At 43.4% G+C, this 27,784-nt stretch overlaps 1 protein-coding gene across 2 annotated transcripts; it reads left to right on the top strand.

Moving 5' to 3' along the window:
• Positions 1-3,553: 3,553 nt before the first annotated feature.
• LOC140103972 (uncharacterized) lies at positions 3,554-25,965 on the top strand. Of its 2 annotated transcripts, XM_072127291.1 has the most exons (8): positions 3,554-3,735; positions 4,822-4,911; positions 5,065-5,709; positions 17,323-17,457; positions 19,617-19,722; positions 22,706-22,857; positions 23,678-23,845; positions 25,819-25,965. In XM_072127291.1, the coding sequence occupies exons 3-7, from the start codon at positions 5,261-5,263 to the stop codon at positions 23,820-23,822; spliced, it is 987 nt and encodes a 328-aa protein (XP_071983392.1). In that variant the 5' UTR covers positions 3,554-3,735; positions 4,822-4,911; positions 5,065-5,260; the 3' UTR covers positions 23,823-23,845; positions 25,819-25,965. The 2 variants fall into 2 exon arrangements, with proteins under 2 accessions (XP_071983392.1, XP_071983393.1); XM_072127292.1 differs by lacking the exon at positions 17,323-17,457.
• The last annotated feature ends 1,819 nt before the right edge of the window (positions 25,966-27,784 follow it).

Raw genomic sequence — 27,784 nt, 5'->3', positions numbered from 1 at the left:
ACCAGAGTGACATCATCTCAGGTACTTTAGCCCCTTAATAATAGCAAACTGTACCCCATGCATGTATCTGACCACATGAAGTCACAGCAGCCTCCATGGACTTCTACTCCTCTCCATTCTCCACGGAGGCTGCTGTGATCTCATGTAATCACATACATGGTGTACAGTTTACTATTCTTAGAAAGCTAAAGGTCCTGCGATGATGTCACTGCTCACATGTCATAAATGCAAGACAAGGCACCGTGTAATAAGATTGACACAATATTTCCCATCTGTACATAGAGCTTTACATGTCTTTAGCTGAAGATTAGCAGATGGTCCCTAAGTAAAAGGAGGCAGAGCAGTGATTTGAAGAGATACAGAGCTGTCAGTCACAATAATGGGGAGAGAGAGAAGAGTCACAAAGACCAGAGATGAGTCTGAAAAGCTAATTTGCATATCAGAAAAACCCTTTATCCGCAGGCATTGTTAGTCAGGGGGGGTCAAAATCTGGTGACAGGTCCGCTTTAAGAGGGGCCATGGCCAGGGAGCTCTGTTCTGGATGAGGAAGAATGGTGGCCAACATTCTTCGAGATAAAGATGAAGATAAAAAATTTGGAAGAAGTAGTGGAGACACTTTCAACAAAGGGGGTTCAAACCAAGTCCCCAAGAAGAAGCAGGAAGAGGTAGCACTACTCCATCTGCCGATATCTACATTACCACCAGAGAAGATGCTGCCTCCACACTGCCGCTATTCCATCAGTGCAAGATGGCTGGAGAAATATATAGTAATATATGTATAAAACAATATATAGAAGATAATTATATTAACCTCTTCGTGTCACCACCTTTTTAAATTATTTTTTTGCTCCCCACCTTCAAAAATCTGTAACTTATTCATTTTTTTTTGTGTACAGAGCTTTGTGAGGGCTTGTTTTCCATGTAACAAATTTTACTTTTTAGTAACATTATTTATTATTCCATGTCGTGTACAGGGCAAATATCAGGGATACCAAGTTTATATGGGTTGTATTGTGTTTTAATAAAAACAAAAAAAGGTATACTAAAACAATAAAATTTTGTATCTGTGTACTGTGACATCACTGTGTGTATTATCCCTGTACTGTGACATCACTGTGTGTATTACCCCTGTACTGTGACATCACTGTGTGTATTATCTCTGTACTGTGACATCACTGTGTGTATTATTCCTGTACTGTGACATCACTGTGTGTATTATCTCAGTACTGTGACATCACTGTGTGTATTATCCCTGTACTGTGATATCACTGTTTGTATTACACCTGTACTGTGACATCACTGTGTGTATTATCTAAGTACTGTGACATCACTGTGTGTATTATCCCTGTACTGTGACATCACTGTTTGTATTACACCTGTACTGTGACATCACTGTGTGTATTATCCCTGTACTGTGACATCACTGTTTGTATTACACCTGTACTGTGACATCACTGTGTGTATTATACCTGTACTGTGACATCACTGTGTGTATTATCCCTGTACTGTGACATCATTATGTGTATTATCCCTGTACTGTGACATCACTGCGTGTATTATCTCAGTACTGTGACATCACAGTGTGTATTATCCTGTACTGTGACATCACTGTGTGTATTATCCTTGTACTGTGACATCACTGTGTCTTATTGTCACCCTTTCAGCAAGAGAAAATTGCCAAAAAAAAATTCGCCAATGGAAAATGAATCTTATTAGTGTATTGTGCTGCCATCTATTGGTTTCGGACGTAATCACAGCCAGATGACTGACAAATAAGACCCTGTTCACATCTGCTCCAGCTTCTATACTGTAGCTTTATATCTCTCACACAAACATTATGGGGAAGATTTATCCTAAATTTCTGAGGTAAAACTACTACTCTGAGGTAAAACTGTTCTAGTTGCCCATGGTAACCAATCAGAGCTCAGCTTTAATTTTATAAACAGCTGTGGGAGAATGAAAGCTGAGCTCTGATTGGTTCCTATGGGCAAAAAAAACGGTTCTGCTCTAAGAAAAATCCTGATAAATGTCCCCCATTGGCAGTGCTGGACAGGCCCCATCATGAGTCAGTGCGCTCTGTGGTGCACGGCCAGTATCTGTCACAAATGTCACCTTCATTTGTGACAGAGCTGGCGAGGAGGAAGGACGACCAGGTGGAAAAATGAATCCTGATAATTCTCAATAAAACTATTGGTTATGGTTGTCATCACAGGCTGATGAGTAATAACACCTCATACTGGAACATACTGTACAGGTCTCCAGCAGTGATGTGTCAGGTCATGTCCATCACAGCAAAATACTGGGCCTAGAGGAAATCAAGATCTGATTTAAAGGGATTGTCCACAAAATCACATATCCATGGGTTTCGAGATTATGGACTATACAATTGGGGTTTCACAGGCACTGGTGACACTTGCAGACTCCTGATTATTGGGGATCACAGAGATTGGATTCCCCCTGTGATTCATGGGACAACACCTGTAACTAATAACTCACTGTAAAACGAGCAATAAATAATACAGGTGTCCCCAACTTAAGAACACCCGACTTACAGGCGACCCCTAGTTAAAGACGGACCCCTCTGCCCCCTGTGACCTCTGGTGAAGCTCTCTGGATGTTATTATAGTCCCAGACTGCAATGACCAGCTGTAAGGTGTCTGTAATGAAGCTTTATTGATAATCCTTGCTCCCATTACAGCAAAACATTTTGAAACTCCAATTGTCACTGGGGCAAAAAATATTTTTGCCTGGATCTACAATTATAAAATATACAGATTTGATTTACATACAAATTCAACTTAAGAACAAACCTACGGACCCAATCTTGTATGTAACTCGGGGACTGCCTGTATATGCAAATTAATGAGAAAATGCGTCTTCCTGCACTCATTAGCTCTTTTACTCTATTAGAAGAAAGTGATAAGAAGAGGAGTCCTCATATAGCTCACTCACTGCTAGGCACCACTTGTTATTTTAGCAATGCAATGAGGAAAGGGAAAAGGAGATTATAGGCAAAGGTGTCAGAGCTTCAATTTATTTACTTACTTTACAATTTTACTGTGTTATTGCTGTTTTAGCTCCTATCACTCAGTGATCGTCAGTGTGAGATTCCAGAGTGTGAGCGGGGACTCTCTAAGCAGACACTTCATGATCCCTCTGTGCTATGAGATGCTGTGTGCTGACAATGTGCTTAGATTATCAGGGTACAGGGTTTATCTACACTTTTATTTACCTTCTGATCATTCTACAAGTATCTGACACATACAAAGAGAGATGAGACAGATTAGAGATCCATGAGAAGTATATAAAACACAATGACATTCTCAGCTCTGCTAACTCACCTTTAACACAGAGTCATCTTTGCTTCATGCCTCCTTCCTGATTATTTTACCGATTTCTTCTTTTCCGATTATTTTCCCCTATCCAGGCATAGACCAGGCTTAGAAACAAACACTGCACAGGCCCCCACCGGAGGTATCAAGGGTACCAAAGCCTCCTGCTGTATATGGCTGCGCTTGAGCAGTTCTGGGGCTGTCATACGACGGTGCACAAAAATCTCCACTGAGCACCCTCTCCTTCTCCCACCACCTAAGGAATTCCTCTAAAACTAACAATCACTTTTTTGAATCCATCTTGGTTTTCCAAGACAGACTGCAGCTCACAGAAAACATGGATCTAGAGGTCTATTGAGAACAGAGTAGTAGGAGAAGAGTGAGAATGCTGCAGCAGCTAACAGTAAGTTTCTATACCACCCAAGTAGTGCTGGAAAGGGGTTCATTGTACCCAGAAGATCACCCTAGTAGCCTCCAAATCAGGTTGTCTTCTGTTGTATCAATGGGGGTCAGTGTTAAGTTAGAGTCAGGGCCCACCAGAGGATCCTTTGATCCTATGGTGGGCCAGTCCGACCCTGTCCCCAAATGCTTTATTTACATCAGCGCTGCTCAATACTTCTCTATAATATTCTAGGAGAGAGCTAGGGGGACATTAATCATAGTCAGTTAGACTGTTTTGAGCGTCTTTTAGCGCTAAAATCTGGCGCATCTCGTTAATTAGGCGCATTTATGCACCATTTTCTGGCGCACGGCAAAGTTCGGCACGTAGTGGTTTTCAGTCCATGCGCCTTATCTGACATAGTGAGTGCGTCCTATACAGATGTTTGCACGGGATCTATCACAAAAGTGCACCTAAAAAGGCACAAAATAGGCGCAGAAAATGCACCTGCTCTGAGCAGGTGCACTTCCAAAAAGCTTCCCTTTTCATTACTAAAAACATACATTTTAGGTTCCCAAATGAAGAATCACCTCTATGCAACATGGAAAATACTTCAGAGCAGTTTTAAAATGTAAAATCTCTCCAGTAACGACTTCATCACTTTCTATGGGATCATCTCTGGGAGTGATTATTGTCTTATTGTACAGATCTGAGAATATTATCAGTCTCCATTTCCTGTACATTATAATAAAAAAAGGAAAAGACTTTTTTTTTTTTTTTTACATCTCTGTCACATTTAGTCCCTGCAGTTACATCACAATGATAGGTTTTTGAGCAGAGATGACGCCCTGAACGTTCTGTCACATTTTCTCAGTCTCCTTTCATTATTGCTCACAAATGAGATCTAACATTTGCACCAAATTTGGCGCAAATTTAGGCGCAAATGAATCGGACATGCGACAGTTCCAAAGTGCATTTACTAAGGCAGAACCAGATCCATCATAGATCAGGAGCCAAAAAGAAGAGCAAACCAGGCGCAAAAATAGGTGAACCTGAGACCCACTATGATTAATGTCCCCCCTAATGTTTCTCCACGTGCCGATTGTCTAGAGAGAAGTGAGAATGTCCGGGGAAAACTGTTAGAAAGCAGAATACACATCATATGATGGTCCTCCTGCACATCGGGGACTAGTGATGCAGGTAAGGTTTGTTGAAGGTAGGTGACCATTTAGCTCATGCACACCCCACAGCTCTCCCATCAGAATACTAATATCAGGCATATAATGTTTGTGCATTATTTATGGGGACAACGAGAGGTCGGTGACAAGTGACATAATACAGAACTGTTTTTAGCTTTCCAGGGATAGAGAATCAAGGTGACAGCTGGCAGAGTGTGGGGGTGGCTAAGGAGCATGGATAAAGCCAGCTAATCCCGAATAAAAATAGACACCCACCATGTCCAGTGACAAGTAAAGAGTTCACGGGAGAAGTCACTTCACTCCTAGCAGCTGGAAGGTTAAACCTTCTGTATCAGAAATCCTACAAGGAGATGGCAGAAGAACAGCCCCCAGTCCTGACGGAGAAACCACAAGAGGAGACTACGAGGGCAGAAGAAGATGGGACCCACGAAAGTCATGGAACCTCTGTATCAGAAGACGAGGCGAAGGAAGATACTGCCCAAGACAACGTCCCGGAAGAGGAGCACCAAGGAGAGGAACAGACCAAAGAAGACACAGGGAAGGAGGTAACAGAGAAAGGAGGAGGGGAAGATGCAGTAACATCAACAGAAGACTCAGGGACTTCAGATGGAGACAAGGCAGAGGCTAACGAAGAAAGATCCTCAACCCTGGGGGAGAGTTCAGAGGACATGTCCAGTCACAAAGTAGAAGAATCTGGAGCCACAGCCGGTAGCCCGGAGGTGACTACTGCCAAAGATGGGGAAGGGAAGAGTCAACCCAGTGCCAAAGACAAAGCAGGAGACCGCAAGCCTGCACCGAGGTAATGTCCACCACCACTGAGGTCACGTGATGGTTTTCCAGGTGGGAGACCTGGAGAAAATCTAACGTCTTTTGGTTTCTTATACTTTAATAGGGTTTGGAATATCAGAATAACAAACTATTCTTCCTAAAACAGCGCCACACCTGTCTCTGGGTTGCGTCTGGTATTGCAGCTCATTCTCTTTGCAAGTGAACAGGACCAAGCTGTAATACCTCACTAAGCCTGTGGACAGGTGTGGCACTGTTTTTACAGTAAAGGTTACGTCTGGAGAGACCCCCAGATGTACAAACCTCAGCAATGTTACATTGTAAAAGTTTGAAACATCCCAAGTTCCGAAAGTTCCACTTTAGGACAGGTACAGAAATGAAAGCGATAACAAATTTATTAAAAGTCTATTAACCCTTTAACGACCCGTGGCAAAAAATGTGCACAATTATTTTTGGTATTTTAGGGAAAAAAAATGCTTGGGAAATCTAATCAATAATTTATATATTTACATGTATCCCCCAAAATTCTGCATAGAAATTGCACAACTTGTTCAGTAAGAAACAAAGTCCTCATACGGCCACAGAGATGGAAACACGAGGATGGAAAGAATGAAACGATTCAAGGGGTTAAGTTAATGTCCTGCGGTAATTCATAACATATCTTTATATGGGCTGGAGCTCTGCTTTACAGACAATGGGGGAGGTCTGGTTGTACTGATGTGTTATACACAATCTGCTCCACTTAGAGACCCCCGGGCTGTGCTGCACCGCTGCAGTGCAAGGGTTAAACGCATAAATCCTGCAGGTGCTGCGAAAAATAATCCCCTTTCATGTTTTTTTCCCCTGAAATTCCGCATCATATGTGATCTGTGTGACTTAGGGCTCATTCACACTTGCGTTTTTTATATATCCGTATGCTATCCATGATTTTTGCTGATAGTATTTTTTTTTTTTGGCTGCGGACCATAGACTTCTATTGAAGACAAAAGTGGAGATTTATCAGGTTGTCTATGTCAGAATTCTGGGGTAATTGAAACCTTTTATTAAGGTATTTTGAGGCACTTTCCTGACTAGTGCATGACCTCGGAGAAAAGAGGACTTTTTTAATGTGAAATCTCACCCATTTACCTATAAAAGTCAAGAAAATATGACTCTTCTCAACTAATTTTCAAATGAGATGAATCAAGTTTAGAGTTGTAGGGGCAGTGTCACTTCAGACACCACTATCTTCAGTTTTATAGCACCTAGAAACATGCTGCTGGTGTCACATTAAAGATAAGAATATAATCTTACAGATCTTTGAACTACAGAACTGGAGATACAGACAGGTAAAGACAGTTGGAAAAATGAGCTGCAGTTGAAGATCCTGTTCCCACCTATGTCTTTAACTGCCTGTATCTCAGATTCTGTAGGTAACAGAAGCACAATCCTGATTTGATATGAAAGATAAGATTCTTATCTTTAATATAACACCAGTACTGTGTTTCTAGATAGTATAGAAGCAAATACACGGTCATCTGAGGTGACGCTCCCCCTGCAATCTCAAAACTTGACTCACCCAAAACAAATCTGACTCATCTCTGCTCATTTTCACCTGAATTTGGAGAAGATTTTTTTTATAAGTAAAAGTTTTAAATCTTTTTTAAATAAAAGAGGGAATTCTAGAAAGGTAACTTCATACCCTACCTGATGGAGCTACTAGTTTAATGGGGTGATAGTGTCCCTTAAAACCGACCCAGATTTATCATCCCGCGGTGCTCACTGTGATACATCTGGCACAGCAGAAGACGGGTCTAGACCTACCCTGCACTGGTCTAATGTATGTACATGATAAATCTCCCCCATTGGGTCAGCAAAACAAAAAACAGACATCATGCAGATGTTGTCTCTATGCAATTTTTTTTAACCCCTGATGATGCTGGAGAACCTGGGGTTTTTCCATCTAGTTTTTGCAAACCATCATTTTTTTTTGCGGATGTAAAAAATGAAAATGATCAAGGGATGCCGTTTGGAAGTGTAATTAAAAAACATGCGAGAACTATACTTACGCAAAACAGAGTGAAAACAGATACGGTATTTGCTGACACGCTAGTCGGAAAGAGGACTTATAGGAAGTTGCTCTTTCAAGGGATCAGTAGGGATCCTGATTAGTACTCACTTTACATCAGTAGGGTCCAACATCAGATCATAAGATATAATAAGGGCTAAAACACGCCCTAGAATCACGGAGCGCACAGTGGCCGCATTTCTCGGAACGACCACAGTCCTGGGGACGAGACTCCAAGCATCATAGTGATAGAGGATGCATGGACTCCCTTAACAAGATTACAGCTGTTTTGCAGGAAAGCAGGGACTCCTTGTAATGATACATCAGATCATAAGATATAATAAGGGCTAAAACATGTCCTTATAATCACAAAGCGCACAGTGGCCGCATTTCTCAGACCAACCACAGTCCTGGGGACGAGACTCCAAGCATCATAATAATAAATGATGCATGGACTCCCTTAATATGATTACTGCTGTTTTGCAGGGAAGCAGGGACTCCTTGTATTATATATCACTATGATGCTCAGAGTCTCATCCTCGGCGTCGTGGGCCATTGTACGTTTCTAGCCTGAGACTCACACAGGGGTGAACCTAAACTCTCTGCTGCCTGAGATGAGATACACAGTAGAACGGAGCCCCCACTCCACCCCTTGCAGTAGAAATTTATCAGTTTTTTTAGTAGATGGGTTTTCCATGCAGTGTCTTACACCCGTATAGACATTGGGTGTGAAGAGACAGCGATTTTAAGTGTCAGGACCTGCTTTGTAGCACTTCACTTCACCCCTGAAACTGCTGGTGGTGCTGACTGAGGTGGGAGGCTCAACTCACCTCATTCCTGGTGCACCCTTGGACTCGCCTGACCAGTATGGTAGTGCTACAAACCCCATTCATTCATGTCGATCCTCTACACAGTGTGAGCGAATGTCCTGAAATAAACTTAGGGATGTCTGTATTGGGTTCCAGAATTCAGATCCCCGTCCCTTACCTTGACCTCCATATTAGTGTCTTGCTGCCTTTATAGTAGATTTCTTATTCTACCCCAGTTCTTGTTTACAACCCTTGTTGGCCACATCCAACATTTGTCCCTCAAGATGGATAGCATCGGATAGAAGATTTCTCTGAATCTTATCATCGTGCTGCAGCATAACCCACATATCATATCTACCCGTAGCATTTCTGTAGCCCGTAGCATTTCTGTAGCCCGTAGCATTTCTATAGCCCGCAGCATTTCTATAGCCCGCAGCATTTCTGTAGCCCGCAGCATTTCTATAGCCCGCAGCATTTCTGTAGCCCGCAGCATTTCTATAGCCCGCAGCATTTCTATAGCCCGCAGCATTTCTATAGCCCGCAGCATTTCTGTAGCCCACAGCATTCTATAGCCCACAGCATTTCTATAGCCCGCAGCATTTCTGTAGCCCACAGCATTCTATAGCCCACAGCATTTCTATAGCCCGCAGCATTTCTATAGCCCGCAGCATTTCTATAGCCCACAGCATTTCTGTAGCCAAAGAATTTCTTTAACCCCCACGATTTCTGTAGCCCGCAGCATTTCTGTAGCCCATAACATTTCTGCAGCCCATAGAATTTGTGTAGCCCGTAGCATTTCTGTAGCCCGTAGCATTTCTATAGCCTGCAGCATTTCTATAGCCCGCAGCATTTCTATAGCCCGCAGCATTTCTGTAGCCCGCAGCATTTCTATAGCCCGCAGCATTTCTGTAGCCCGCAGCATTTCTATAGCCCGCAGCATTTCTATAGCCCGCAGCATTTCTATAGCCCGCAGCATTTCTGTAGCCCACAGCATTCTATAGCCCACAGCATTTCTATAGCCCGCAGCATTTCTATAGCCCGCAGCATTTCTATAGCCCGCAGCATTTCTGTAGCCAAAGAATTTCTTTAACCCCCACGATTTCTGTAGCCCGCAGCATTTCTGTAGCCCATAACATTTCTGCAGCCCATAGAAATTGTGTAGCCCGTAGCATTTCTGTAGTTCGCAGCATTTCTATAGCCTATAGCATTTCTGTAGCCCGCAGCATTTCCTTAGCACGCAGCATTTCCGTAGCCCGCAGCATTTCCGTAGAACGTAGCATTTCTGTAGCCCGCAGCATTTCTGTAGCCCGTCTGATCTCTGTAGCCCACAGCATTTCTTTAGCCCGCACGATTTCTGTAGCCCACAGCATTTCCGTAGCCCGCAGCAGTTCCGTAGCCCGCAGCATTTCCGTAGCACGTAGCATTTCTGTAGCCCGCAGCATTTCTGTAGTACGTAGCATTTCTGTAGCCCGCAGCATTTCTGTAGCCCGTCTGATCTCTGTAGCCCACAGCATTTCTTTAGCCCGTACGATTTCTGTAGCCCGTACGATTTCTGTAGCCCGTACGATTTCTGTAGCCCGCAGCATTTAACTCTGGCAGCGCATACGTTCAATATAGTGAAGCCGATTCCAGCATTCCTGCCCTTGCAAAAACCATCCCATTTTTGGGTTGTTGTTTCAGTAGCGGAGTCACTTTATGGGAAGCCTTAAATAGTTGTCTGTGCCTCCGCTGATAACATATGACGCATCCCAGTGGCGCTTGGCAGACGCCATTGTCCTATAAAGTGTAGCCACTCATTAGGGAAGGACAACGCCGATCACGTAAATGGAACTGATTTTCAATTGTTAAAATTTTTGATGTTGCGTGTGAACACGGCCTCAAACTGAATAATGATTTTTAATTACATAAATTGTGTTCTGGAGCTCAGACAGTAGTAGGGGAGCGCGGGTGCAGTTTATACAGTAAATTCCTCCTCGCTAAACAGCGACGCCATGCCAAGCGTAAAATCATTATTTACAGGAGGTCAATGGTACAGGGAGTCCTACTGCATCTGCAGGGGGAGCGTTATAGAGCAGGAGGAGCAAAAAAGAGGAAGAAATTCTTTCACAATTTTTTTTTAAACCTTTTTTTTACAGTTTTATGCTGCATGCATTAATGGAAGTTTTTTTGTGAACATAGCATTTTTCTAATATTTTTCAAATTGGTTTCGGAAGATTACAAAATAATTCAATTAATGCAAAACACTGCACTGTGCTACATACGACTGAGAAATGTGTGGATTATGTCATCAAGGATGCCTGCCTATAGAACACAATGCATAATCTGCTCGGCTCCTCCTGCTCTATGACATGCTGCCTGCAGATAGGACACTATGTACAATCTGCTCAGCTCCTCCTGCTCTATAACATGCTGCCTGCAGATAGGACACTATGTACAATCTACTCAGCTCCTCCTGCTCTATAACATGCTGCCTGCCACTAGAACACAATGCATAATCTGCTTAGCTCCCCCTGCTCTATAACATGCTGCCTGCAGATAGGACACTATGTACAATCTGCTCAGCTCCTCCTGCTCTATTACATGCTGCCTGTAGATAGGACACTAGGTACAGTCTGCTCAGCTCCTCCTGCTCTATAAGATGCTGCCTAGAGATAGGACACTAATATGCTGCCTGCAGATAGGAGACTAGGTACAATCTGCACAGCTCCTCATGCTCTATACCATGCTGCCAGCAGATAGGACACTATGTACAAACTGCTCAGCTTCTCCTGCTCTATAACATGCTGCCTGCAGATAGGACACTATGTACAAACTGCTCAGCTTCTCCTGCTCTATAACATGCTGCCTGCAGATAGGACACTATGTAGAATCTGCTCAGCTTCTCCTGCTCTATAACATGCTGCCTGCAGATAGGACACTATGTACAATCTGCTCAGCTTCTCCTGCTCTATAACGTGTTGTCTGCAGATAGGGCACTTTGTACAATCTGCTTAGCTACTCCTGCTCTATAACATGCTGCCTGCAGATAGCACACTATGTAGAATCTGCTCAGCTTCTCCTGCTCTATAACATGCTGCCTGCAGATAGGACACTATGTACAATCTGCTCAGCTTCTCCTGCTCTATAACGTGTTGTCTGCAGATAGGGCACTTTGTACAATCTGCTTAGCTACTCCTGCTCTATAACATGCCTACAGAAGAAATGAACAGTATGGCCCACATTTACTAAGCTCCTTGCACCAGTTTTCAGGCAGACTTTGCACATTTTAGGTGCAAACTGATTGCACAGATATTTAAGAAGTTTCAGCACCACAATTGTGGCCCGGCTGCACTAGTCTTCATGCGACACAAATTTCTGCACTGAAGGGGGCGTTCGGGAGCTCAGTCGGACCATGCACCTTCCCTTCCCGACGCGCGCCGTACTGGTACCAGTGAGCCCTCTCCATGCCCCGGGAAGGCTTACCGGTAACACCAGCGATTGGTGCTAACCAGGGGCGGACTGGCCATTGTACCCACCGGGAATTTTCCCGGTGGGCCGTTCGGTCCTGGGCCGGTCCGGAGCTGGAGCGGGGCCGGTCCGCACTCCCTCCCTACAACTTTTCATCTAATCTATAGTACCTGCATCGTACGATCGTTGCAGGTACTATTGATTAGTACACAGACGCAGCGCAGCACCGCTGCTTCTGCGTATAACGGGCAGCTACACAGGTCGCGCAATTGACGTCATTGCGCGACCTGTGTAGCGTGGAGGAGGCTGCCACTTACCAGGTCAGCTGTCCGGCCCTCCCTGCAGCTCCGCGGCTTGGTGTGGAGGCACGGAGCAGTGATGTCACTATCCTGCGCCTCTTCACCAAGCCACAGAAGACCGAGGGAAGAAACCTGTGCTTAAAAGGGTGAGTATGATAGAATGGGGACAATAATTATTTCTGGGGCGGGAGGGGGGTGCATTAAGGCTGGCAGGGGGCATAAATTATATGTCTGGGGCAGGGGGGGCATTAATTATATGTCTGGGGCGGGGGGGGGCATTAGGGCTGGCAGGGTTCATAAATTATATGTCTGGGGCGGGGGGGAGGGCATTATTCTATATCTGTGGCTGGTAGGGGGCATAAATTATATGTCTGGGGCGGGGGGGGGGCATTAATTATATGTCTGGGGCAGGGGGCATTATTGTATATCTAGGGCTGGCAGGGGGCATAAATTATATGTCTGGGGCAGGGGCATAAATTATATGTCTGGGGCAGGGGCATAAATTATATGTCTGGGGCGGGGGGGCATTATTGTATATCTAGGACTAGCAGGGGGCATTAATTCTACATCTGGGGCTGGCAAGGGGCATCAATTATATGGTGGGGGCATTATTGTATATCTGGAGCTGGCAGGGGGCATTAATTATATGTCGGGGGCATTATTCTATATCTTGGGCTGTCGGGGGCATTAATTATATGTCTGGGGCGGGGGGGCATTATTTTATGTCTGGGGTAGGCTGGGGGTATTAATTCTATGTCTGGGGCAGGCGGGTGCCATTAATTCTATGTCTGGGACGGGCTGGGGCCATTAGTTCTATGTCTGGGGCGGACTGGGGTCATTAGTTCTATGTCTGGGGCAGGCTGGGGCCATTAGTTCTATGTCTGGGGCAGGCTGGGGCCATTAATTCTATGTCTGGGGTAGGCTGGGGCCATTAATTCTATGTCTGGGGTAGGCTGGGGCCATTAATTCTATGTCTGGGGTAGGCTGGGGCCATTAATTCTATGTCTGGGGTAGGCTGGGGCCATTAGTTCTATGTCTGGGGTAGGCTGGGGCCATTAATTCTATGTCTGGGGTAGGCTGGGGCCATTAATTCTATGTCTGGAGCAGGCTGGGGCCATTAAATTTATGTCTGGGGTAGGCTGGGGCCATTAATTATATGTCTGGGGCGGGCTGGGGGCATAAATTCTATGTCTGGGGAAGGCTGGGGCCATTCAATTTATGTCTGGGGCAGTCTGTGGCATTGATTCTGTGTCTGGGGCAGGCTGGGGGCATTAATTTTATGACTGGGGTAGGCCGGGGCCATTATTATTACACCTGGGTCATAGTCGGAGCTCTATCAATACTGGGGTGGAAGTGGGGGGTTAAGGAGGTTAAAGGTGAGAAAGAAGAAATACATTATCCTTACATTATGGGGCACTATTTGTGTGCTACTAATATTGTAGGGGGCTCTATTACAGTATTTGGGGCACAGTATTGGTGGTAGCAGAAGAAGGGACAATGGGAAAGTGCAGAACATAAGACGTCTGTGTGGTAAACTCTGCAGGAAAGCTGTGTACCTGGAGGAAGAGACAAGGTGATGGTGGAACTAATGGAGAAGATGAGGAACGAGAACAATCAGAGGAGACGTCACCTGATGTCACTGGATGCAATAGGTGAGGATCTCATGTGTTTTCTGTAGCTGTATATGATAAATACTGATTTTTTGCATGTTCGCTTCTGTGTATATATGTAGTATTATAGTAGTTATATTCTTGTACACAGGGGGCAGTATTATAGTAGTTATATTTCTGTACATAGGGGGCAGTATTATAGTAGTTATATTCTTGTACATAGGGGTAGTATTATAGTAGTTATATTTCTGTACATAGGGGGCAGTATTATAGTAGTTATATTCTTGTACATAGGGGTAGTATTATAGTAGTTATATTCTTGTACATAGGGGACAGTATTATAGTAGTTATATTCTTGTACATAGGGGGCAGTATTATAGTAGTTATATTTCTGTACATAGGGGGCAGTATTATAGTAGTTATATTCTTGTACATAGGGGTAGTATTATAGTAGTTATATTCTTGTACATAGGGGACAGTATTATAGTAGTTATATTCTTGTACATAGGGGGCAGTATTATAGTAGTTATATTCCTGTACATAGGGGACAGTATTATAGTAGTTATATTCTTGTACATAGGGGGCAGTATTATAGTAGTTATATTCCTGTACATAGGGGGCAGTATTATAGTAGTTATATTCTTGTACACAGGGGGCAGTATTATAGTAGTTATATTCTTGTGCATGGGGGCAGTATTATAGTAGTTATATTCTTGTACATTGGGGGCAGTATTATAGTAGTTATATTCTTGTACACAGGGGGCAGTATTATAGTAGTTATATTCTTGTACACAGGGGGCAGTATTATAGTAGTTATATTCTTGTACATAGGGGCAGTATTATAGTAGTTATATTCTTGTACACAGGGGGCAGTATTATAGTAGTTATATTCTTGTGCATGGGGGCAGTATTATAGTAGTTATATTCTTGTACATAGGGGCAGTATTATAGTAGTTATATTTTTGTACATAGGGGGCAGTATTATAGTAGTTATATTCTTGTACATAGGGGGCAGTATTATAGTAGTTATATTCCTGTACATAGGGGGCAGTATTATAGTAGCTATATTCTTGTACATAGTGGGCAGTATTATAGTAGTTATATTCCTGTACATAGGGGGCAGTATTATAGTAGTTATATTCTTGTACATAGGGGGCAGTATTATAGTAGTTATATTCTTGTACATAGGGGGGCAGTATTATAGTAGTTATATTCTTGTACATAGGGGGCAGTATTATAGTAGTTATATTCTTGTACATACGGAGCAGTATTATAGTAGTTATATTCCTGTACATAGGGGGCAGTATTATAGTAGTTATATTCTTGTACATAGGGGGCAGTATTATAGTAGTTATATTCTTGTACATAGGGACAGTATTATAGTAGTTATATTCCTGTACATAGGGGACAGTATTATAGTAGTTATATTCTTGTACATAGGGGCAGTATTATAGTAGTTATATTCTTGTACATAGGGACAGTATTATAGTAGTTATATTCTTGTACATAGGGGGCAGTATTATAGTAGTTATATTCCTGTACATAGGGGGCAGTATTATAGGAGTTATATTCTTGGACATAGGAGGAAGTATTATAGTAGTTATATTCTTGTACATAGGGGGCAGTATTATAGTAGTTATATTCTTGTACATAGGGGCAGTATTATAGTAATTATATTCTTGTACATAGGGGCAGTATTATAGTAGTTATATTCTTGTACATAGGGGCAGTATTATAGTAGTTATATTCCTGTACATAGGGACAGTATTATAGTAGTTATATTCCTGTACATAGGGGGCAGTATTATAGTAGTTATATTCCTCTACATAGGGGAAAGGTATATAAGGCTTACCGGGTCGTGTGTTTGCATCATTTACTGATCGACAGGTCACATTCTTTGCACATCAGATTCACTTACTAGTAAAAGATGTTCTTGTTTTGCGTTAAGGCCATCTACCAACAATTTGTCTGTTATAACCCCACCCACATTATCTGACCACACCCACTTGTTTTGACTCCGCCCATAAAATGGGGCCACTTTTACAGTTTTTTCCAGGGCCATTTTAAATTCCCAGTCCGCCCCTGGTGCTAACGATCGGGTGTTTTCCCAACAATCACAGCCGGCAACGCTTGCCGCGGATCATAGCTCCCCGTGACGTCATTGGGGAGCAACGATCCGTTGTCATGATCTTCGTGAGACCCGAAGCTGTCTCGTTTTAACCCATTCATTACAACTGATATAAATATAAATAAACCGTAAAAATCATAAACACATTAGGTATCACCATGTCCGAAAATGCCCGATCTATCAAAATCTAATATAAAACGGCAAATAGCAACCAAAGTTGAAAATGGCATTTTTTTGCCATTTTGAAAAATATTTAAAAAATTATAAAAAGTGTTCAAAAGGTCGCACAGTGGTAAAAATTATAGCAATAAAAACGCCATCAAAAGTCACAAAAAATGACACCACCCACAGCTCCGTACACCAAAGTATGAAAAAGTTATTGGTGCCAGAAGATGGAAAAATAAAAAAATAAAAAAATTTGTACAGGTTTTAATTTTTGTAAATGTATGAAAACATTATAAAACCTATACAAATTTGTTATCCCCGTGACCGCACCGACCCAAAGAATAAAGTAGACATGTCATTTGTGGCGCACAGTGAAAGCTGTAAAATCCAAGCCCACAAGAAAACATCGCAAATGTGTTTTTTCACCATTTTCACTGCATTTGGAATTTTATTCCTGCTTCCCAGTCCACGGCATGGAATATTAAATACTGTCACTGTGAAGTGCAATTTGTTACGCAGAAAATAAGCCGTCACACAGCTCTTTATGTGGAAAAATAAAAAAGTTATAGATTTTTGAAGGTGGTGAGTGAAAAATGGAAGTGAAAAAACTAAAAAGGGCCAGGTCGTTAAGGGGTTAGCATGCATGTCCATAAGTCCAACAGAATAGTGTTGCACGCCCCATATTTAAGGTGCATCAAAAAAAAGTTGGTGCAATCTGTTGGAGCAGTGCAGGGGGCACCAGATTCATGAAGAACGGGCGCCAGAAATCTGGAATCTGGCGCTCCCTGCAGACTACACAGGACACTGCACATAGTATACACTGCACTGCTCTTCATTAGTGTGTCCCAGTGTACAATCTGTTCTATAACTTGCACTTGAATTTAGTTCTCATAATGTACATGTTGCTTAGGAGTTACCTCTCTTATACATTTAGTAACTGTATAAGAACACTTGGTTCCTCTTATTACATACTGACATTTTCTGACACAGTTATACAGAATAATGCACAGGATGAAGACATTCCCCGCAGACATTGAGGGTACCAGAATCCGGGAGGCTGTGATCAAAAAAACGTAAGAATTGTCTGGAGGAGTCTCTAAAATGTATTTCCTTGCTTACAGTTCTGCGAAAGAAGGTCCCGCTGCAACTCGAAGTAAAGACGCTGGAGACCGAAAATCTGAAATCCCCCGCGCTAGGACCATGCCAAAATCCATTGGAAGAGCCACAAAGAAAGAGATTGCCGAGAAGTTTGGCGGGTGAGTATAACATCATCCAGCACATCCACACACCAGGACACATCACATGTAGCTCATTCGGAGCAGTTCATAGCGTCTACATTGTCCATTCATAGGGAGTGGAATCCACTCGTATATGTGCTTCATATTGTCGAATCCCTACAGAATTCCTGACCATATCCAAGATGGAAGATTTCTGCGACATAGCTTACACGTAACATAGAATTTATCAAATAGTCATCAATAGCCTTGTGCAGACCCAAACCACAAAGTTTGGCTTAAAATTTTGAGAGTTCAGATCCCCCAGAACCAAAACGGAACTTCTTTGGAAAATCAGGTCTGGGTTCAGCTCAACCTCCCCCTCCGTTAACTCTTTTAATCGCCAAGTCGCCATGCGTGGTGCATGTGGCCATATTAGACTTAGTTGCCGCTGGTGAGTTTGCCAGAGGCATTTATAGAGATGAAGCTCGCAAATTCTGTGAAGTCCTGAAAGATTGTACATAGTACCCTATTTGCAGGCAGCATGTTATAGAGCAGGAGGAGCTGAGAAGATTGTACATAGTTCCCTATGTGCAGGCAGCATGTTATAGAGCAGGAAGAGCTGAGCAGATTGTACATAGCGCTTTATCTGCAGGCAGCATGTTATAGAGCAGGAGGAGGTGAGCGGATTGTACATAGTGTCCTTTCTGCAGATAGCATGTTATAGAGCAGGAGGAGGTGAGCGGATTGTACATAGTGTCCTTTCTGCAGATAGCATGTTATAGAGCAGGAGGAGCTGAGAAGATTGTACATAGTTCCCTATGTGCAGGCAGCATGTTATAGAGCAGGAAGAGCTGAGCAGATTGTACATAGCGCTTTATCTGCAGGCAGCATGTTATAGAACAGGAGGAGGTGAGCAGATTGTACACAGTGTCCAATCTGCAGGCAGTATGTAATAGAGCAGGAGGAGCTGAGCAGATTGTACATAGTGTCCTATCTGCAGGCAGCATGTTATCGAATAGGAGGAGCTGAATAAATTGTACATAATGTCCTCTCTGCAGACAGCATGTTATTGAGCAGGATGACAGATTGTGCATAGTATCTTATGTGTATGCAGCATGTTATAGAGCAGGAGGAGCGGAGCACCTACTGTATATGCAATTCAGACGGTAGGAACTGACTTTAGAGTCATAGGTCTTTCCATGAAGAGAGCCTGCATAGGGTGAATGTCCAAAGATGCAGCATAAACAGCATATAAGACCTGGTGCACCAGATTTATCACATTGGGGCACATTTACTAGGGGCTTTGCGCCAGATTTCTGTCAGACTTTGTACGTTCATTTAGGTGAAAACGGCTAGCACAGGTATCTAAGAAGTGCCTGTGCTGCTATTGTGTCGCACGCAACTCTTTCAGCTGCGCTAGCCTCCATGTGATACAAATTAGGGGGTGTGCCGCCGCCGTATTTAACATGCAAAGTCTGTCACACGTCTTATGTTAAAGGTGCACCACAATTGGGCACATTTACTTACCCGGTCCTGTCTCGATCCCGCGGTGCGTTGTCCGACGAGGATTCGGGTCAGCCGGGATTCACTAAGCTCATGCGCCCGAGTTCACCTGCTTCTTCCTGGTGCATGTGAGTGCTTGATCTTGCGACACAAATCCTTTTTTAAATTCCGCGGTTTGTCCGAATCCGTGGGGTTGTCTGACACCCCTCCCTCCCCCCCCGATTTCTGTCACGTGCAAGCTGGTGCCGATGCGCCAAAATCTGATCGTGTGCCCCAAAATCCCGGGGCAATTCGGCGCAAAACGGAAATCGTCGGGAAACCCGACGAAAATGCGTCCGAGGGACCCTTAGTAAATGAGCCCCAATAAGTTGGTGAACTTTGTCGGGGCAGTGCGGGGAAGCGCCAGATTCATGATTTCTCGCGCACATTCTTAATGAATCTGGCGCGATCCAGCATTATACACGGGCAGAGAACTTTTAGTGAAGTTTCTGACTTTCTTAGTAAATGTGCCCCAGTGTCTGATGCTGATGATACCTCTGGTGTAGTGTGAGACTGTGTAACTTTTGCTTCTCCTATTAATAGGTTTAGTTTACGCCAGAAAACTGCATTTCAGAGACATGTTTACAAGATTTCTGAGATTTTTTTTAAACCCTTCGGTGAAGCGGCTCTATACGGTTGTACATCTTCTCCTGCAGGGTCGCCACTTCAGGGGTTCGTGTTCAGCGGTCGACCAGCTGTGGCGCGGGCGCGGTGAAGAACATGCTGCTACAATGGTGCCAGGCAAAGACGCGGGAGCGGGAGGTGAGAATTTGTTTCTAATCTTGTGTCCTTTAAAAAAAAAAACCATTAGATAATGTTGTTTTTTATGTAATGCAATAAGTTGTACTTTCACAATTATTTACATTCTGGCCCCAAAATTCTGACAAACGCAGATCTGAAATACCTCATGGAGGTTAGGTATGGGGTTATCTGTGTAAGAATATTGTTGGGTTCAGAAATAAAACTATTTTCGTTTACTATTATAATGGCACTTTGTACTCTGCCCCTTTGCCTCTGCGCCGCTCAGATTTTTGCATAATGTAGAATAACTTTATTCTTTCCATTAGCCGCACAGCGTTGTCATTGTGTCCCTCAGTTCTGTGCAGTCCTTGTTCTTGTTCCTTCTCATATGTGCTGTAGGAAAGGGATGTTTGCTGGATAGAAACCGATAGTAATCCCTGTGCCCTGCGATGCTACAGTTCTTGCCACAATTATATAAGACAAACTAACCGGGTGACATATGTGGTGCTGGAGGAAAGCAATGACTGATAGGGTGATGGTGAGTAATGGCCGAAACTGGAGACATGGAATCTTTCATTGGCAATGTGTTTGGTTCTGTTTAGTCTGAGATCCTCTGGTCTTTATGGGGATTTGGGATACTAAATCACCCATAGCTCCTTACGCACCGATGGCTTAGTGTCCAAAATTCACACTTTATCTAGTCCCCCAGTATCGCTATGAAAATAAAAAACCTGTATACTTACCGTTGCTCCCCACATGAAGCCGGCATATTCCATCCCGGCTTCACTACTCTGGCTTCATTGCATTACTGTGCAGAGGGAGCACCAGAGATGGGTCCAATTTGCCACGTCGGACACATCTTCAGGTAAGTATAAAGGTTTCGTTTTTTGATAGCAGGGACAAATGGACTTGATAAAGGGAGATTAGCGAGACTACAACATTGGTCCATAAAGACCTGTGGGTGGCTGAGTCAGGGCCGGTGCCAGCACTGGGTATACCCGCGCAAGTGCCAGTGCCCAGAGCTGCTTGGGGGGGGGGGGGGGAGCGCATAAGGCTGTACATAAGGAATCCATGGAGGTGAGGGGGGCTGTATCTAATGAATCCATAGGGGGTGATGGGCGCTTTATGTATAATAACCATGAGAGGGCTGTTTGGGATAATAAACTAGGGAATATTTTAAGGAACAGGGGACTGTTTTAGTTTCTGACTTTTTAATTCCGCCACATGAGTTCAATGTAAAAGGGGCCCACTGAGGCTCTGTCGCCCACGGACCTACTGAAACGGGCCGACCCTGGGTTGAGTGTTCTAAATCGCTGACAGGTCCTGTTTAACTCATGCAAGGAGATAAGGACCTTGCTTTAGAGACGATGCAAAGGAGGTCCAGTCCCTCAAAATAGTCAACAGTTGTATGTGACATAGTACCATAATCAAGAATAGGATTAAGGGTCATCAACCGTAGAACAGTGAGTTTATCATGGGCCAGAGGAAGTTTTCGGAAGATAGTTGAAAGCATAGTCATAGGTCAAAACCAGGAGTACAACAAAAGGTCCCAAACAATCAACCACAAGGGTACAGTATATTTGATATCTATGAACCAAACCAAGATCAGTTGGATTTTAGAATCAGAACCAGAAACAATGACCAGGAAAGGTAAGAACTTCAACAATGAGTATCATTGACTGACTGCCCTTGAAATTGTCTGTAATGCAATCACATGCTCCAATGGCTGAAGTATAGAGTAGAGTAGTGTCTGAATCTCGAAGGACATCTTATGGCCAGTGGATACTTCCAATATGAAGTACGGTAATAGATGACCTTCTCACGATCCATCATTTCACTCATTCTCAAAATCTGCTGAAAACTTGAGGAGAGACACAAAGGTTTTTTGATTTTTGTTTAAAACCCATTGAAGATCAGAGGGCACAGAAAGAATATTTGGAGACTATTGGAGATCCAGGGCAATGAAGGACAACCCATTCTTTAGAACTTTGGACCAAATTTCGGACATGATTGTCAATGCTCATCTGCAATCCTCTTGGCATTAGCTGAAGCAGCGTTCAAATTGTTTTGAAGCCCCTTCCAGGTGTCATATCTTGTCTTATGGATGTGTTGGCAAACATCCACCACAGAAGTTTCCTTCTGCTGGGAAGATAGCGGCAGAGGAATACTCAGATTTCATTCAAAGACTGTCTTGAGTGGCAATTTAGCAGCAGTCTTCATCCAAGGTAGCAGCTTGAACCCTTTAGCTTGATGGGCATTTACATATGTTCTCAATGACTTGGCTGGAGGATCCATTCCACTTGGACATTACTCTGAGAAGAGAATCCATCAGAAAGGTCACAAATAAGTCCAGGATAATACTGCGATGTTGAAGTTCAGGAGATACATAGAATCATCCTCCTAGTAGTTCTTCAAAAATACAATTTGGGTTGATGATGTTTTCAGGAAGAGTTAAAAACATGGATGGAATTGGGAGGACAACATTGATGTGGATGATGGAGGACAGGAGAAGAAGCACAACGTGAAATTACAATCTTGTTCCTTGTTTGTTAGGTTGGAGAGGAATTACAATAGTTTGCAAAAGTCCTGAGATCCACAGGTTGTAGCCAGCTCTGAACTATTGAGACTGTATCAGATTAAAACCGAGACCCTTAGAAGACATCAAGGCGACCTGGAATGGAAGCTCCTTTCCCTCTAAAAGCTCCTATTCCCCTGCATGGTACCAGGTCACCCTTAATTGGATCAATTTGCATTGATCACTTTTTCAATTCAAAAAAGTAGTGACCACGTCATGTATCCGTTAGGAATTATGATTGGGAGACCAAATGGGGACAGAAACAGGATGTGATTTAGAGATCAAGTAAATTTAACCTCTTCTCATTAATCCTTGAGCTGGTATCAGGTTGTGTACTATAAGCGGCTTATGTGGTTTCCCTCTGGGAAGGTGTTGGCGGCCATATTGTCATCTGCTACTATGTCTTTTCCCTCTCTCCTGTTGTACTAGGGGGTGGACATCCAGAATTTCTCCAGCAGTTGGAGCGACGGCCTGGCATTCTGCGCCCTGATAGTGGCTTTCTTCCCTGATGCATTTGACTATGACTCTCTTGACCCAAAGAACAGACGACAGAACTTCCAGTTGGCGTTCAGCGCAGCAGAGTAAGGAAGAAACGCCAAAATATCTGTAGAGATGTCACAATCACATTGAGAAGTATATTAATGGAGCATCTCTTATGCTTAGGACATATGTGGGACTCTACCTGTCTTGAGAATGAGGTTGCTTTGACTATTTTAGGTGCTTCAATTGAGTTGAAAGGAGAGAGTGTTGCCATTGATGATGCAAACAAGATGAAGGTCAATAAATCTCCATTCCCAAGATGGAGATGTGGGTCCCACCTCCTGTGGACATTACCCTGAATTAGGAATACCCCTTTAATATAGGTCCTATAAGTAGAATCATAGGTACAGGGACACTGTGGAGACAGCAAGTTATCCCATATATACAGGGAAGGCGATAATTTGCTGATCGATGAAGGTCCCATCAGTAGGGACCTCCTTCTCTATTAGGAGAACGGGGTCTGTTGCACCCCTAAATTAATGGATCAGTAGGTCGAACATTCACTTGGCTCAATTCACCCTGTACGAAGTTGACAGAAGTAGTAGTGCTCTTGCTAGTAGTAGTAGCGCTACCTCCGTCAGAGCATTGCCCATGTGTAGCCAACTGATCTATAATTTTGGGATAGAAGCGGACCCCTGTTCTCCACCACTGGGACCTGTGTGGATAGGGATAACTTATAGTGACTTTAACCCTTCCTGAGGATGAATTAAACAGGACATGTGTCCTATCCTAGGTGACGGCCGGTTCATTTGAATACATTGAAATAACCAGAATATTCTTTTTCTTATATTTGTATTATAAGTATTTGTTCTCTCTCCCCCGATCAAGACTCAAACCTTCTAAAATGTAATTTCTGTGCAGGAAATTTGCAGACTGCCCCCCACTCCTGGATGTGGAGGACATGGTCCGCATGAAGGTCCCAGACTCCAAATGTGTCTACACGTATGTGCAGGAGTTGTACCGCAGTTTGGTTGCTAAAGGTTTAGTAAAAACCAAGAAAGCGTGAGATTACCAAGGAAGACACAGAAGGTGAGGACACATGAACTTCCTACATGTCCATACTATATTACAAATATCTCATAAAACTCCATAGAATAGTTAATTGTTGGAACTGAAATTTCCTAATATAAAGCTGAGATTTTCATTTTCTCTGCTATGTATGATGGAGAGAGATCAGTCATCATTTTTGGTTATACCTCTAAAATGGGCTTTAATAAGTCGACAAATGGGTGTTACGCTTGGTAGGTTTCAGATGGAACTGGCAACACCCAGTTGTCAGTATGGTGATAAATTTGTAGGAGGAATAACAGAGGAACCGCACAGTGTAGTTTCATGGTGCATAATGGACATGGCACGGAGTGGTGACATATGGTGGTTTCTGGTGATGTAAAATGATGTTGTTAAGGGCTTTGCTAAGGATGTACTTACCACTTACCGCTTCCACTTGTTAAAGGAAACCTACCATTTGATGTGATGTATTATGAAGCAAACATACCTTGAGACTGCTGTAACTACACTGATGCAGGATCATATCTTGGTTAATCCCTGAGTTGAGTGGTTTTGCTGAAAGCTATAACATTCAGGACCTTGGGAAAGCTGGGTCAGACTGGCTGCCTACACAGAGCTTGTTATTACACATGGAGCTTAGTCAAGACATGACTAATCAACCTGAGCTGGATGACTCATACACATCACCTGGGGGATGGTGCAGCAATTGATTATTCTGCCTTCAGGCACAACCCAGGGATTACATTATCCTCTCCTGCAATGAATAACTCATATGCTAGGAGAAGCGCTGAACCAGCCATAGAAGGGGCAGAGCTTCATTATCATAATGTTATATCTGTTTTATCAGCAAAACCACTCGGCTCAGGGATTAACCAAGATATGATCCTGCATCAGTGTAGCTACAACATTCTCAAGGTATGTTTGCTTCATAATGTATCAAATCAAATGGTAGATTTCCTTTAGGTTGCACCTCATCACCAACTCAACCAGTGATTGGCTGAGTGTTCTGGCTGGAAGAGCTGTGGGTTATGGGATCTGCTTCATCCTCTGTGGACCATAGGATCCCCTGTGACGTAAAAGAATGTGAAATCTCGTGGTCTGTGGAGGCCATTTATTGGTCGAAGTAGGTCACGTGACCCCGACACTTTGACACTGGCTGAGCTGGCATACAATACTGGCCTTGCCTCCCTTCACGCCCATCCATGTCCATTTGGCGTGGAGGTGGTGCAATGGGGGAAGTAATCAAAATTCCTGATGGTTCTTTAGGAATAATGATTATATCAGGGCTTATTCTCTGCAAAACTGCCATACAAATAAATGTCCCCTGTGGAGCCGAATAGGTACATTTTGTTTTTTTATAGAACCCAAGTCGCAGCCCCTTAGGGGGTTTCCAGAATTCCAATGAACTCCTACCACTAAACCAACTACAGGTCCGTATGGCTGCTATAAAAAACATGTATACTTACCTAGAGGAGAGTTTCTCCAGTGAAGTGGATGTAGTACACCCAGGATGCATTGCGCATGCGCTAGACCTACAGCACTTGCGTTGTCACTATGGGGTGTACTATACTAGCTATAATCAATGACTCTGTAGCTCTGGCCCAAAGTATAAGGGTTCATTTTTGGGGGGGGGGATTCTGGCCACAGATCGAACAGTTGTAATAAGGTATAAGCTGTCCATAAGGGCCTGTAGTTGGCTTAGTGTCCCAAATTTCACAGGCTTCCAATTAAGTTAATTTAGTAATAGGCTTAGAATTTATTTAATGGGAGACCTAATTTCCCTTAAAATTTGTAGAAACTATTATATGACAAATATTCTGCATAAAAATAGAGGATTATTGACGGCTACATGTGATGAACACCCACGGGGCGACACTTCATGTAACTATAAACACGTGGAGTCTCCATTACCGCTCCATGTGCCAGACACCATATTCTTAAGTGATGATTCTGTACATAACAATCCGTCATATCATCTTCTTCTCTATGCACAGATTTCCTGAGCGCGGATCTTCACACGAGAAGAGTCACTTTAAAGTCGCCGAAAGCACTTGCCAAGGTGTCTGCCTCCGATCTGTCCTTAAGGAAGGACACAGAGTACAGAGAGATGCTTTTATTTTTAAATAAATATATTAGGGTCACATCGTGTGTTCCCCGTGTATCATCTGTGTGTGATAATGACACAATCGCTAGATCAACTTACAAACGGACCTGATTCACACTTTGGGGGGGGGGGATTTGTCACTGCTTCTATATCAGTTTTCTGGCGTAGAAGCAGTAAAATAATCGCAAATTCTGGCGCCGGTTGCAGCAGCTGATTTTTGGGGCTTTCATTCTCAGGATGATGGAGGGTGTCCTTGATGATCCAGTTCAGAATGGGAGATCCAATTCAACCTAAATACAGCTCTCTATCACAATCTTCCACTTAAATTAAATCTACCATCAAAATGCATCATGATAAAACAGGGACATTACTCATAGATCCAGGCACCGGGACTGTGGGAATCTCCTTATATTTGTTATTCCTTCTAAAATCAAAACTAATGAGCCGTCTGCGTTACTAGAGACCCTCTGTGCTGTATTCTCACACCCTGTTAGACCGTGTCCCCCTGCCCCCTCAGGACTTCCCCTTCCCTCTGCCTGGTGTACTCTCACACAGTAGGAGGGGGAATTGCTCCTGTACAGTGTAACAGCATGTGAAGCTACGGCAAGGAGCGGTTCTAGTAACATCTCTCATAGCACTTCAGCCTCCTTCGTATAATTATAAAAGTTGATTTTAGTAGGAAGGAGGCCATGGATAACAAATAGCACAGTCACAGTGAATCTATGAGTAAGTGACGCTGGTTTATCATGATGGATTCTGATAGTAGATTTCTTTTAACAGTCACAACTAGTGATGAGTGGACCCCTTAAAATTAAGTTTCGGATGAATTTTAAACCCAATTGTGGGTGTTGACTGTTTAAAGGACACCTGTCATCAGGTCTCTGCCACTAGTCCTGTCACCTCTACCTGTTGGAGCAGCTCACAAGGATCCCATCCCAGCCTTTATCTAGTTATTTCATACATTATTCATTGTAAAATCATCTATTCTTTATCATGTAAATGAGGCGGGTCACATGGTCAGAGGCAGTGATGTCACCCCTGTTACCCCTCCCCTCTCCTCCCCCTGCTCATGTCTGTGTGTAATGTATAGTAAAGCATTGCTAGTGTGTGTGCTGCATCTGCTGACATTCTGCATCCTCCTAATATACAGGTGAGAGACACAGACATCAGCTACACATGAATCTGACATGTTCTGCTGTAACATGGCTGCCTGGAGCTGCTGTATCTCTCCTAAACACACACAGGCTGCAGGGGGCGTGGCCACCAGCACCAGGAAGCACATCATTATACAGCCTCACATCATTATACAGGCTGTCAGTCAAGCACTGGGGGTGTGGTTGTGCCTCCCACTCATGAATAGAGTGGACAGCTTGAATATGCTAATGCTTCATTGGACATTTCACAGGTCATTTGCATACAACTTTAGGACCTCATTGCTTAGGTTTACAGGCATGTAGAGGGACAATAAAGGGATAGAGGCAATGCTCTCTAATGGCAGTTTATGAAAATATATTTAGTTTAGGGGGGTTATTTTGCATGACGGGTTCTCTTTAAGTAGTCAATAGGCAGATTCTTATGGGATAATTTGCTGTCCCATGGAGGTCCACGTGGTGGAATCCTGGATAATGAAAACAAAGGTCCATTGTACTCACAAATGAATAGAGCAGTGGTAACACATGCGCCTGCTGCTCTATTCATCTGTATGGCACTAGCAGAGACAGTTAAGCGCACTACTACCACTTCCATCAGTGAATGGAGCGGCATTGCGCATGTCTAACCTACCGCTCCATTCATTTGGGGACCCCCGACTATAACCCCCACGTTCAGTAGGTTATTCCCTATCCACAGGATAACTT

This window comes from Engystomops pustulosus, chromosome 10 (genome assembly GCF_040894005.1).
Source record: "Engystomops pustulosus chromosome 10, aEngPut4.maternal, whole genome shotgun sequence".
NCBI lineage: Eukaryota > Metazoa > Chordata > Amphibia > Anura > Leptodactylidae > Engystomops > Engystomops pustulosus.
This window is presented reverse-complemented; position numbering and strand designations above follow the sequence as displayed.